Consider the following 13,295-nt stretch of genomic DNA (forward strand, 5'->3'; position numbering starts at 1 on the left):
GCGACATAGCCATTATGCTATCTGCTGGTCCCGAAAAACTTGAGTTTGGGGCCACATCAAAATGATCAATTCAAGGGACCAGCAGTTAGCATAATGGCTATGTCGCTGGACTCCCACGTAGTCGACTGCAGTTCGCGTCTCGGACCCGGTGGCTTAAAACTCATACTGCGCACGTGTGCATACGTGCCCAAGATCCCGAGAGGAGAATGGAGAAGGGATTGCGGCGTGACCATCCCCCCTGGGGGGTGATTTCTTGCTTTCTCTCTCTCTGTCTCTCTCTGTCTGTCTGGCAAGCGCACACGCCCTATAGCAAAAACCTCTCCCCCCCAAAAAAAAAGATCAATTCAAGTCAGACAGCAGGGTAGGGGTAAAACCCAGGGCTCTGTAAGGCCAGCCCACACAGGAAGGTGCAGGGTTCACATCCAGAGATCTCCCTGAGTCTGCCAGGCAGGCTCGTGCCCAGGATCCAGGCTAGCAAAGGCTGGGATCAAAACCCCGTCACCGTGCTGTGTCTGTCGCTCTTTCTCTCGCCATGTCTTTCTCTGTCTCTTTCACTCTCACTCATGGAATAAATAAACTTTTTAAAAAAGAAAAGAAAAGATCATGTCTGACATGCTGGGCCCTTTCCCCATGGTGTGCACATACACTGCACGGCCAACCCAGGCTATTAGTTCTGGCCAACATCTATGCTTTCCTACTAACAGACTCCCCGTGCTCTAGCTGGGCACGTAGACGGAGTCCTGTCCAGTGAAACCACAGCAGCAGTGTCATTAGCAAAACTTGAGAAGTCGTCTTCAAAGAAAGGGATACGCTGTTTTTTGCCCTTCCTTCTTCCTAGTGGCTAGAAGCTCTGCTCCACTAGATGGCTGGAGCTTGAGCAGCTATTTTGGGCCATGAGGTAAAAGGTAGGTAGTAAGGACAGCAGAGCACCAAGGCAGAAGAGAGCCCGTGCTGGTGGCTGAGAGGCACTGTACTAGTTCTAAATGGCCTACATCTAGGCTTTCGCATAAGAGAGAAATCAGCATGCAACTTATTTAAGCCACCGAGGTTTGGGATGTTCTCTAACTCACAGCCCAAACGAATCCTAATTGGTGCCCTCAGGGAGGACAGAGCTGCCCACATCCTGACTTCCCTGCAAGTTGCTGCTGCTTTCATGGGTGTGGAGGAAAACACCACCTGGGGACAGCAGAATGGGGCAGGACCACCTCGCTAGCCAGTTTCCCTTTCATCAGGCAGGCATGGGACGGCCCACAGCTGTGCAGGAGAGTGGCTGGCTGAGTGCAGAGGACAGACTCCAGGCCAAGGCCACCTTCCGTGCTGCACCCCATGTCCCCTCACAAGTTCCACTCTGGCACTGGAGCAATGAGCATGGGGAAGTAGCTCCAACTACCCTCTGCTCCTCAGAAATGCATGGCATAATGGTTACGTTGCTGGACTCCCATGCAGTCAACCACGGTTCGAGTCCTGGACCTGATGGCTTAAAACACATTCCGGGTGCATGTGCGTGCATGCCCCAAATCCCAGGAGAATGGAGGAGAAGGGATTACAGTGTGGCTATTCCCCCAGGGGGTGACTTCTCACTCTCTGTCTCTCTGTCTCTCTGGTAAGTGCATACACTCTACAGCAAAAACAAACACAACAAAAACTAAAAAAAAAAAATTGCATGTGCCAAGCCCCTGTAAGATGTACAAGCTGGACTTACTACAGGAAATGCTAACAGAAACAAGCAGACCGGCCTCTAAACCATCACAAGGAGAAATGGCATTGGTCAGTGCCCTGATTGCTCTCTGGCAGTGCCTGGCTGCTGGTGGGGATCATGGAAGATGGCCACTGCCCGGGAGATGAGGTCTGCTCTCTCCACGTAGCAGACCCATGTGCCAGAAACTTCATGGGCAGCCTTCGGTGTGCCTTATATAATCTTTTAAAAAATACATAATAATTGCACATATTTGTGGGGTATACTGATTTTTCAGTACCTGAATACAATGTATAATGATCACAGCAGGGACCAGCAGAAGGAGTAGTGGTTAGGTCACTGGACTCCCACATCATGGCTGAATGTAGTTCGAGTTTCAGACCTGGTGGCCTGAAACTCACACTGGGGGCATGTGCGTGCGTGCCCAAGATCCTGGGAGGAAAATGAAGGAGAAGAGATTATCACATGGCCATCCCTCGTGGGGGGTGATTTCTCACTTTCCCTCTTATCATCTGTCTGTCTCTCCCTCCAGTGAGTGCACGCTCCCTAAGGCAAACAAACAACTCTGAAAATTAATCAAATCAGGGCAATTCGAGTCGCCATCTCAAATATTTTACATGGTATTACTTTGTGTTGGGACTCACATTCATCATGTGTGTGTGTGTGTGTGTGTGTGTGTGTGTGTGCGCGCTTATCAGAGAGAGACAGAAAGAGAGAGGAGAAAGGGAAAGTGAGGAAGCACCCCTCCTGGGGCATGGTCACATAACAATCCCTTCTCCACTTCTCCCTCCTCTGGGGAATTTGGGCACACATGCACACGTGCCTGGCACCTCTCTCAAGCCGCCAGGTCTGGGGCTCAAATCATGCAGTCAGCCCTGTAGGATCCAGCCACCTTAACCACCAGGATTTATGTTCATTTTACAACACAGGGTCTTTATGTACCCTAACGTAGGGTGGCTGCGTGACCCCAGTTAATAAGTTATTAACTTCTCTGCACCTCTGCTTCCGTGTATGCCAAAATGGAGACAATAACAGTATCCAGGATTTTCGTTTTGGTTTGTTTTGCATTTGCCTTTCTTTTTAATTGTCAGAGGGCATGTACTCACCAGAAAGAAAGGGGGAGGGAGAAAGCACCCCCTAATGGGGTGTGGTCATGCTGCAATCCCTTCTCCTCCATTTCTTCATCCTGTTGTGTGTGTGTGTGTGTGTGTGTGTGTGCGCGCTTATCAGAGAGAGACAGAAAGAGAGAGGAGAAAGGGAAAGTGAGGAAGCACCCCTCCTGGGGCATGGTCACATAACAATCCCTTCTCCACTTCTCCCTCCTCTGGGGAATTTGGGCACACATGCACACGTGCCTGGCACCTCTCTCAAGCCGCCAGGTCTGGGGCTCAAATCATGCAGTCAGCCCTGTAGGATCCAGCCACCTTAACCACCAGGATTTATGTTCATTTTACAACACAGGGTCTTTATGTACCCTAACGTAGGGTGGCTGCGTGACCCCAGTTAATAAGTTATTAACTTCTCTGCACCTCTGCTTCCGTGTATGCCAAAATGGAGACAATAACAGTATCCAGGATTTTCGTTTTGGTTTGTTTTGCATTTGCCTTTCTTTTTAATTGTCAGAGGGCATGTACTCACCAGAAAGAAAGGGGGAGGGAGAAAGCACCCCCTAATGGGGTGTGGTCATGCTGCAATCCCTTCTCCTCCATTTCTTCATCCTGTAGGAATTTGGGGCGGGTAAGCACACGTGCCTATCCTGTCTTTTAAGTTGCAGGACTTGGGCTCGAATTAGTCAGTTATGTGGGATCTGCCTTCTTAACGCCTCGGCTGCAGAGCTGACTCACCTGGTTAAGGAGCATGAAGGTCGCATATGCAATGCCCTTCTGTTCTCCACAACCCCTGACTGTGACCCTACAATTGCTATGGTTAGGAGCATCTCCTTTTTCCAGCTGAGGAAACTGAGGCTCAGAGAGGTTAAGCAATTTGGCCAAGGCACCCCAGCTGGGGCTGACCAGGTCCACTGGACTTGAAACTCAGCTCCTTGTCCTCAACCCACTGAGGAGGAGGTCAGGACGTTCAAGACCAGTAGTCATGAGTCCTATGGTACCAGCAGATCGGGGGGATCTAGATCCACGGTGCCAGGCCTGGTGCCCCCCAGCCGGGCCACCCAGTCCGTCGGCTGCGCCCCTGTCCAGTGGCCTCACCTGATGACAGTGAGGCGGCTGAAGCAGGGCTGCAGCTCCTGCACGCCGAAGTCATTGAGGTTGTTGTTGTCCAGGTCGAGGGCCAGCTGCTTGCGCAAGTGGTGCAGGACGAAGGAGAGGGCGCTGCAGTCAGCCGAGCAGGCGTTGCAGTAGGTCAGCTTGAGGTAGTTGGCGCAGATGCCCTCGGCCGCCCGCCGCCCCACCCTCTGGCTCTGCGTCTCGTAGATGCAGCGCAGCATCCAGATGAAGGTGGGCATGGCCTGCACCTGGCTGAAGCCCCCAGACTGCACCCGGGGCAGGTTCCGCAGGTACGATCGCAGGCTGGCAAACAGGTGTGTCCACAGGGCCTTGCGCTTTCTGCGCAGTGTGGCCACGGGCACGAGGTGCCGCAGGAGTTTCTGTTTAGCTTTGGACAGCAGCCCGCACAGGAAAAGGTTGGTGAACTGGAAGTGATCCTTGTTTCTGAAGGGGTCCTCCCTGGCCAGGCCGCTGTCCCCCAGGCACTGGAAAGGGAGGAAGGGGGCATAGCAAGATGTGGTTGCTGCCTCCCCGGGTGGTGCCCACTCCTGGAAGAATCTGAGCAGCCCCTGAGAGCCCACCTTGTCATCTACTACAAGAAAGAAGGCTGCAAAGAAGGCCTGAAGGGTGACGTGGAAAAACTCGTAGGACTGCTGGTCACCTCCGGGGCCCAGCTCCTGCACCGTCCGCAGGAAGCCCAGCTGCAGGCCTCCCTCCTGCAGCTCTGAGGCCTGTACCGCCTCCTGGCTGAAGACAAACAGGCTCTTCTCCATGCCCTGGTGGGCCACCTGCCCCAGGGAGCGCAGGGTGTCCTGGCCGGCTCGCAAGGTCTCCACCGGGCTGCGCGTGTTTCGCTGCACCAGGCTGCTGGGCTGGGTCCTGTTCAGGTGGACCTCTGTGACCAGCAGGAAGACATCGGTCAGAGTGACCGTGCAGTCCGGCAGCTGCAGGGAGCCCTCGAAGGCACTATTGAAGTGCTGGAAGCACCGGAAGATGATCCAGCAGAAGAGGGGAACGGTGCAGAGGCTGCAGAGGTTGGGGTTGGCCTCCAGCTGGTGCAGCAGGCGGTCCTGCACCACCCGCTCCGGGAACATCCTCCTGGCGTAGGTCCGCAGGTGACTGGGAGAGAAGCCGCGGAGGAGTACCTTCTTCCGCAGGAGCTGGCGCGGGACCTCGGTGCCTGTGCGGGCTGTGAGCAGCTTGCCGGCCCCCTTGAGCAGCTTGCCACTCAGCAGGCTGGCCAGGAGGACCAGAGGGTGGGCGGGCTCCCAGGGGCATGAGCAGTCAGGCTCACGGCTCAGGTCGAAGTCGGAGTGCAGCTCATCCAGGCCGTCGAAGGAGAAGAGAGCCATGTGCGGGAAGCGCAGCAGGAAGGCGAACACCTCCTCAGGGTCCTGCTGGGGGTAGCAGAAGTGCTTGAAGAGCAGGTCCTGCAGACACAGCGCGTCACTCTCCTTGAAGCAGCTGAACATGCGGCAGCGGAAGTGGAAGAAGAACTTGACCTTCACTTCCAGCTGGCCGCTGGCCCAGAGGTTCTGCAGCCGCTGCAGCAGCATGGACTTGCCCACTCCCGCATCGCCGAAGATGAACACGACCTCTCCCTGCTCGTTGAGGACGCCCGTGGTGGGGTCCAGGAGGTGGGCCGGGCTGTCCAGGCTGCCGAGGCTCTCGTCGTTCAGGCCGACCAGCTCCATGAGGGTGTCGGTGTATGTCTCCTCCAGCAGCAGCTCCTCCTTCTGGCTGTAGCTCAGTGTGAACTGGGAGTCGCGGCCCAGCTGCTGTCGCAGCTGCTGTGTGTACCCGCTCACTGCAGGGAGGACAGGAGGGCACAGTGGCCATGAGAGGAGGAGGCAGAGACAGAATGGAAACGCATCAGACAGGGAGGGCTCAAGGAGGAGAGGCCAGCCACACCCCTACCAGGAGCCCGAGTGCAGCCACCCCTCAAAGGCAGGCCCTGCAGAGCCTCTGGGAGCCAGCACTCAGAAGCTGAGGGCCCCAGGCTTCTGCCCCTCTCCTGGGCCTCAGAGTCAACCAGTCAGAGGGCGACAGACTCGTGGGATCAGTGTCTGGGACAGAACTCCCTTACCACTCTGCACCATGTTGTCACTAAACCCCAGCGAGAAACAGAAGCCCCCTCACCCTGGCTCCAGGCCCAATGGTGGGTCTTGTTGCCCACCTCTCCCCAGGGGTGCTCAAACAGCATGAGCCAGTCCCCACTGAAGTCTCATCGTCAAGGAAGTATTCGCCTTTGCCCCGCTGACGGCACTGCTCTCGAAGCAGCAGGCAGCCCCAGGGCCTCAGGTGACAGGTAGACTGCTAGTCTGGATTACAGCAGAGCAGTGCTCCTCTAAAAGTCAGTGGACTGAGATGAAAACCAGCCTTGTCCTGCTCAGAGCACACAGGCCTGCTCCTGCTGCCCGCTTCCAGCACTCACACAGGGTGGGTCCTGTGAGCCCACTGGGGTTGAGATGCAGGAAATGCTCACCTTGTGCTGTGCTCCCCGCACACCTGAGCAGCCAAAATGGCGCTTACACCAAAGGGGCATGGTTCTCCCACGAACAAGAGGGTGTTCCATCGATTCCGTTACAATAGTTTTTGAGTCCAGCCCCATGGCCTAGTGGTTAAGGGAGCTGGATCCCACATGGCTAATGGTTGTTTGGGTCCTGGGCCCAGCAGCTTGACAAACACACCAGGTACGTGTGCAGGCATGCTCCAAATCCCGACAGGATGGAGAAATGAGAGAAAGGATTGCAGCATGACCACGCCCCCTCCCGTTGGGGGGACTCTTTCCTTCTCGGTCTCTGTTTCTCTTTCTCTGGCAACTGCACTTCCCCTCAGGCAATTAAAAAAATAAATAATGTTTGGGACCAGCAGTTAGCATAATGGCTATGTCGCTGGACTCCTGTGTAGTCGACCATGGTTCGTGTCCCGGACCCGGTGGCTTAAAACTCACGCTGGGCGCGTGTGCGTGCATGCCCAAGATCCCGAGAGGAGAATGGAGGAGAAGGGATTGCGGCGTGACCATCCCCCCTGGGGGGTGATTTCTTGCATTCTGTCTCTCTGCCTCTCTCTGTCTGTCTGGCGAGTGCACGCGCCCAGTAGAAAAAAAAACTCATAAATAAATAAATAAATAATGTTTGGAATTTAACTACAATTCAATGAACAAAAACGGACCCCTGTGCACATTTCCAGATTCATCTCTACCTCTCTCCCACCAGGTTCTGGGACTCCTGAATTACCCAGACCCGCTCAATCGAGTCACCTGGGCTGCCCAGGGGTGACAAGACCCAGGCCTGCTTCTTGAGGCGGAATGCAGAGCTCAGTGAGGTGGCCCACACATCTGTGCCCGGCTGGGCCTAACTATACAGCGTTTCCAAGGCCCTGCAGGCCCTCGGGGCTGGCTCGTACCTGGGTCGGTGTTGACAACAGCTTTGCTCTGAATGAGCTGGGAAGGGGAGAAGCCGATCTCCGACAGCCAGGGCCTGAGGTCCACGTAGGCGTCTGTGAGTTGCTGGAGCACGTGGATGAAGAATTCAGACACCTCCTCGCCCTTACTCTGGACCAGGTCCAGAATCTTGCGGACCTGGGAGCAGCATAAGCACAAGAATGTGAGCTGGCAGGAGCCTCCTCCCACGGCAGAACCCAGGTGGCCCAGGGCAGGACTCTGAGCTCTAACTACAGCTTGGCAAGTCTACACACTAGAGGTCTAGACTGTGAAATGGACCTCTTGGGCAAGAACTAAAACCACACTCCAGGAAGTGGGCCAGTAGGTGGCGTGGTGGTTAGGGTGCTGGACTCCCATGAGGCCAACTATGGATCAAGTCCCAGATCTAGCAGCTTGCTTTCTCACTTTCTCTCTTTCTCTCTCTGTCTCTGTGGTGAGTACATGTGCCCTAGAGCAAACTGAAAAAATAAAAATAATATAAAATTAAATAAATAATTCTTTTTAAAAAAGAAACCAGGAAGCATCTATGAATCCAAAATAAAAAGATCACACTCATAGCTAGAGCCATGTCCACCACAGAATCCAATTTGTCTCCTTTTTCTTTTTTTATTTATTATTTGATTTAACTTTATTTATTCATTTGTTTATTTCAATTTGACCAGCGAGGGACAGAGAGAGAGAGAAAGAGAAAGTGAGAAAGCAAGTTGCCAAGTTCGGGAGTTGAACCATGGTCGACCATGTGAGAATCCAGCGCCTTTAACCACCATGCCACTTACCAGTCCTTTTCCCCTTAAACTGACACACTGCTGCCCTGAGAGGAGTGTGGACAGGGCAGAGGCCACGCCTTGGACATTATGAAGTAGTCAGCTAGGCCACACGGCAAGGGGTCAGAAGTTCCTTGTGAGTAACGCACTACAGATGGCTTTTTTGTTATTAGAAATACAGCAAAAAATCAAGAGAGGAGACCAAAGCACACAAGTATACTCCAGGGTTGCCCCCAGAAACTTCTGGTCTCTTCTGAGCCCTAGACAGACCCTACATAGGTTCCTCTACCCAAGGAGTATTTGGTCTCAATTTTATTTTAGGAAGATTACACAAAGATTAAGTAAAATGAAGACTATGAAGACTTTAAAGCCTAGGGATCAGCAGTTGGTGTAAATGGCTATGTCACTGGACTCCCACGTAGCCGACCACAGTTCAAGTTCCGGACCCGGTGGCTTAAACTCGCTCGGTGCGTGCGTGTGCTTGCCCAAGATCCCGAGAGGAGAATGGAGGAGAAGGGACTGCGATGTGGTCATCCCCCCTGGGGGGTGATTTCTCACGTTCTGTCTCTGTCTTTCTGGCGAACCCACGTGCCCTATAGCAAAAACCTCTCCCTGCCACCCTCACCCCCCAAAAAAAAGACTTTCCAGCCTGTGACCTATGGTTAAGGGAGCTCAGTCTCCCATGGCCAACCCAGTAGTTGAAGTCTTGGCCCTGGTGGCTTGGGCAGGCATGGAGAAATGGAAGAGAAGGGACTGTAGTGTGATCATGCCCACTGGGGATGCTTTCCTCTTTCCATCTGTCTTTCTGGCACGTGCGTGTGCCCTCTGACAAATTTAAAAAAAAAAAAAAAAGATTGGAAAGGGCTTGTGTTGCTCTCCTTTAATAATTTAAAAAAAAAGAAAGTCTTCCAGTGGAGCATGGGGAGTGCCTCACCGTGGGATGTGGCCATTCCTGAGCCAGAGGTAATGCCCCCGAGCCCTGCCCAGCAGAGAGCGGACCTCCAGAATGTAAACACACAGAAAGCACGCCGCCCTTGGTTTCTTAGGCTCCTCTCCTGTTTCCTCCCCTTCCAACTTACACCGGATTTGAAAATGAGTTGTCTGGGAACCAATACACACAGCAGCAAGGGCTGAGGCGTGAGAATTTGCTCTGGACACAAACTCAAAAATGAAATACTTGATTGTGTGATAAGCTAGCAATTCAAGCAGTGACGTTCTACCATAACCTCAGTGGGGCGCCAGCCAGTTGCACCGTGGTTAGGGGACTGGATTCCACATGACCAGTGCGGTTTAAGTCCTAGATCTGGTGGCTTAAAAGGCATGCAAGGCACATGTGTGTGCCCAACATCCCGAGAGGAGAATGGAAGAGAAAGGATTGTGGCATGACCAGCCCCTGCCCAGGGGTGATTTCTCACTTTCTCTCACTCTCTCCCTGTCTCATTGTCTCTCTAGTGAGCACACACATCCTGTAGCAAATCTAAAATTTAATAAAATGAAATTCTGCTTTCTCTCTCTTGTCAAAGGATAATAATAAATAAATTAAATTAAATTAAAAAAAAAAAAAAAGCAGAATTCTGTCCAAAGTACCAAACTCCCAGAACGATTTTCTCAGGCCAGTGGGGAGAAGCCTCTCACATGCGGCCAATGCCAACCAATCCCTGTCACGGCACCTTTTCAGGCTGGGTGGGGCAGGCACACACAATCTCGGCATCTTCCACCGAGAAGTAGTCATTCTCCAGCAAGTTGTCCACCAGACACCGAGTGTTCCGGATGTGCGTGACCAGAAGTTCGCGGTTGATTTTCAACAATTTAATGTAGGAGTGAGAATTTGGTGGGACTGCTTCCATCTCACTGTGGCCCTGCTTTTCCATAGTTAAAGTAGCAACGTTGCCCAAGTTCATCTTTGGTTGCATGTCTTCCTGGCAGAAGGGCAGTCAGGACTCAGCCCTCCAGGGTCCTGCTTCTTCTGGATGGCTCCTAAAGAGATAAATGAGATCATCAACAAAGCAAATGCCATGGAGAGGCCCAGCCACAGTGGCGTGAGTGACAGGCCGCTGCTGTGCGGTACTGGAGACTCATGGGAAGGCTCTGGGTTTAGATTCCAGGTCATTCTGACCACGCTGGGTAGGCCCACAGGCATGTCCGTAATCCTGTCTAGCTAAAAAGCTGGGGGAGATGGTGGCATGGCCCTTGACAGGGTACCCATCTGTCTGTCTGTCTCTCTCAAAAGAAAGAAACTTGAAACCAAACTAAACACCTGCCACAGAATAATTCCTCCACCTCCAATCGGTCATGAGGTCCATCTCTGTATAGCAGCAGGGTGCATGTGTTTGCCTTCTGTCTGAGATGCATTAGAGATTAAAAAAAAAAAAAAAAAAACAGGGCCAGCCAGGTGGCATGATAGTTAAGGTGAATGGATCTCCCATGGTTCAAGTCCTGAATATAGCAGCTAAAAAACATACCAGGCACGTGTGCATACGTGCCCAAGATCCTGAGAGGAGAATGAAAGAGAAGGGATGGCAGTGTGGCCACTCCCCCAGCCCCCGTCTCTCTCCTTTCTCTGTCTCCATCTGGTGAGCGCACACATTTCTATAGCAAAAAAAAAAAAAAAAAACGTTTAAACATACTTGCTTCTGCTTGTGGGTTATGTTATTAGTGTGGGTGACCACAGATAGCCAATCCTTTGGTTTAAAAAAAACTTAATTAGCATTATTTGTTTCTTATAAGGAAAAGTATGCCTCATTCCTGGACTGGCATAGAAATGGAAACACGTATTATATTACAGAGCAAGGTGACCTGGGAGGGGAGGTTTCTGCATCCCCAAAGTGAGGAGTGCAGCCAAAGTTGGGAACAGAGGAACTATGGGAATTGGTAGGAGAAAAGGTCTGAGTACAACAGAGACAGCCAGAGACAGCGAGCCAGAATGAAGTCTCCTCTGGTGGCCAGAGCCAGGCAACCTGGGGACAGCGAAGTCTCAGTCATTCCTGCCCATCTGGGGCTGTGCCATGGCACCCTCCTCCCCCGCAGCTGGGCACATACCTGCACAGAGTCTGTCTGTTAGATAAAAGCACCTGGGCAGGGGCTGGCAGGTGGCGTGGTAGTTAAGGTGCTGGACTCCCATGTGACTGACCATGGTTTGAGTCCCAGAACTAGCAGCTTACTTCCTCACTTTCCCTCTCTCTGTCTCTCTCTGGTCAAATTTTTAAATAGTAATAGTAATAATAATAATAATGAATAAAATTAAATATTTCTTTAAAAAAAATACAGCACCTGGACAATGAAGTGAGAAGGAATGGCCATGTGGGGACAGAGGAGGGCAGAAGTGCAGGAGGCAATGGGAGAGCTAGCTAGAGCTCCCGTGGTAGACGACCAGGAGCGGCCTCTCCATGGAAAGCCTTAAAAAGCTTGTGCATGGGGACCAGCAGTTGGAGTAAAGTCTATGTTGTGGGACTCCCATGTAGCCAATCACAGTTCATGTCCCAGACCCGGAGGCTTAAACTCACACCGGGTGCGTGTGCGTGTGTGCCCAAGATCCCAAGAGAAGAATGGAGGAGCAGGGATTGCGGCGTGACCATCCCCCCTGGGGAGTGATTTCTCGCTTTCTGTCTCTATGTCTCTGTCTTTCTGGTGAGCGCACGTGCCCTATAGCAACCCCCCCCCCAAAAAAAAAAGAAAAAAAAAAAAAGGAAATAGTCTGATTAGCTACTCGTCCAAAAAAAAAGTACTCCGATATTAGATACTAACTCAGTTTTTTCTATCATGATAAATTCTATGACCCAGCTTAAGATTCCTAGCTTTAGTTCCCTCAAGGCATAGCAGTTGAAAAGATTAAATTCAAATGAGTGGTTAAAAATACCTTTTCAAGTTTTTGGCATCATTCCTTGAAATAAGTCAGAGTATCTGAAAATGACATTCTCTCCTTAAAGCTTCAATTTCCAATGTCTTTCTGGAATCTGCAAAATCGAGGAAAGTAAAAGGTTTTTTAAAAAGTATCATTGTACTGAATAGTGAATGAGTGGGTCAGATCACCGACAGGCTTAGTTTTACATCCAGGAACTCCAGGACTTCAGCTTCCTTTCCTTACTTTCTGCTTTTTAGGCCGGTGTTTTCCAAAAGTCAGTCAACCTGGACACCGTAATCACATGCTTTCTTTGTTGTTGCTTTAACTGTCTGTACTCTGTTTGGGTGACTCTGTACTTTATTTGGTTAATTACTTGCTTTGAGTTTTTAAATTCTAATATATTAATTGATTGATTCATTAGTTAGTTAAAAGGCGCTTGTATTTGCTAGAGAGAGACATATAGACAAAGAGAGAGAGAATGGGAAAGTAAGAAATGACCCTCCGGGGAGATAACTACACCCCAATCCTTTCTCTTCTTGAGACTTTGGGCACACATGCACACACGCCCGGCACGCTTTACACGCCACTGAGGAGTCCAGGACTTGAACTGCACGGTTGGTCACGTGGGATCCAGCTGCATTAGTCTCCATGCCACCTGCTGGCCCCTCTAATATATTCACTTTTAAAGGAAATCTTATATTGTCATTGGAAATAGAAAAAAAAATTCACTTGCAATAAATAGAAAGTTAATACAAAAATAAATTTACTGGAAATGAAACAATGGCATTGTCTTCTAGTTACTAGTGCTGCTTGGAAGGGTTCCAGCTGGAGGCCTGTGTTCTCTTAGAAGCATTTGTGAGATGCTAAAGAAAGAGTAGCACAGAATTGAGACTTCCTCTTTAAAGTAATCACAAGCTTGAGAAAAAAACTGGGAAGGAAGTTGCTTTCTCGCTTGGTGATTCAGCGCTTCTGAAGCCATGCTCCATTCCTCAGAAGGCTGGAAAGAATATTGTGCAACTCCCTCCACCCCTCCTTCCTCACCCTGCCCATCTGCAAAGGGGGTCCGTTTTATTCACTGCTTCTGTTTCTTCCAAGGCTGTAATTCCCATAAAAACAATGACTCGTCTTTCCAGACTTTTCCTGTAACAACCACCACCAACACCCCTGCCTCTTACAATTAAAGGCAGGAACCTGAGGAAACACTCCTGATTGATGGCCACCCAAATGAGCGCTAAATGACATGTCAGCGAGCTGGCACAGAAGCTATTGTTCTGTCACTTCCAAAGCCCTGGGTTGAGATTTAATCAGGTGTGCAGAGTTAGTACAA

At 51.1% G+C, this 13,295-nt stretch overlaps 1 protein-coding gene across 3 annotated transcripts in view; it reads right to left on the reverse strand.

Moving 5' to 3' along the window:
• The window catches only part of NOD1 (nucleotide binding oligomerization domain containing 1), a 68,032-nt gene that overhangs the window by 26,258 nt on the left and 28,479 nt on the right, over window positions 1-13,295 (reverse strand). For all 3 annotated transcript variants that reach the window (XR_003549053.1, XM_006146225.3, XM_027770935.1), the window contains exons 2-5: window positions 11,984-12,080; window positions 9,798-10,104; window positions 7,327-7,501; window positions 3,901-5,725 (exon numbers count right to left, since the gene is read on the reverse strand). Coding sequence is in view for 2 of the 3 variants with exons in the window: in XM_006146225.3 (XP_006146287.1) it covers window positions 3,901-5,725; window positions 7,327-7,501; window positions 9,798-10,040 (2,243 nt within the window). In the remaining variant the exon portion in view is untranslated. The remainder of the gene's footprint in view (window positions 1-3,900; window positions 5,726-7,326; window positions 7,502-9,797; window positions 10,105-11,983; window positions 12,081-13,295) is intronic.

Source organism: Tupaia chinensis, unplaced genomic scaffold, assembly GCF_000334495.1.
Source record: "Tupaia chinensis unplaced genomic scaffold, TupChi_1.0 Scaffold000170_1, whole genome shotgun sequence".
Lineage (NCBI taxonomy): Eukaryota > Metazoa > Chordata > Mammalia > Scandentia > Tupaiidae > Tupaia > Tupaia belangeri.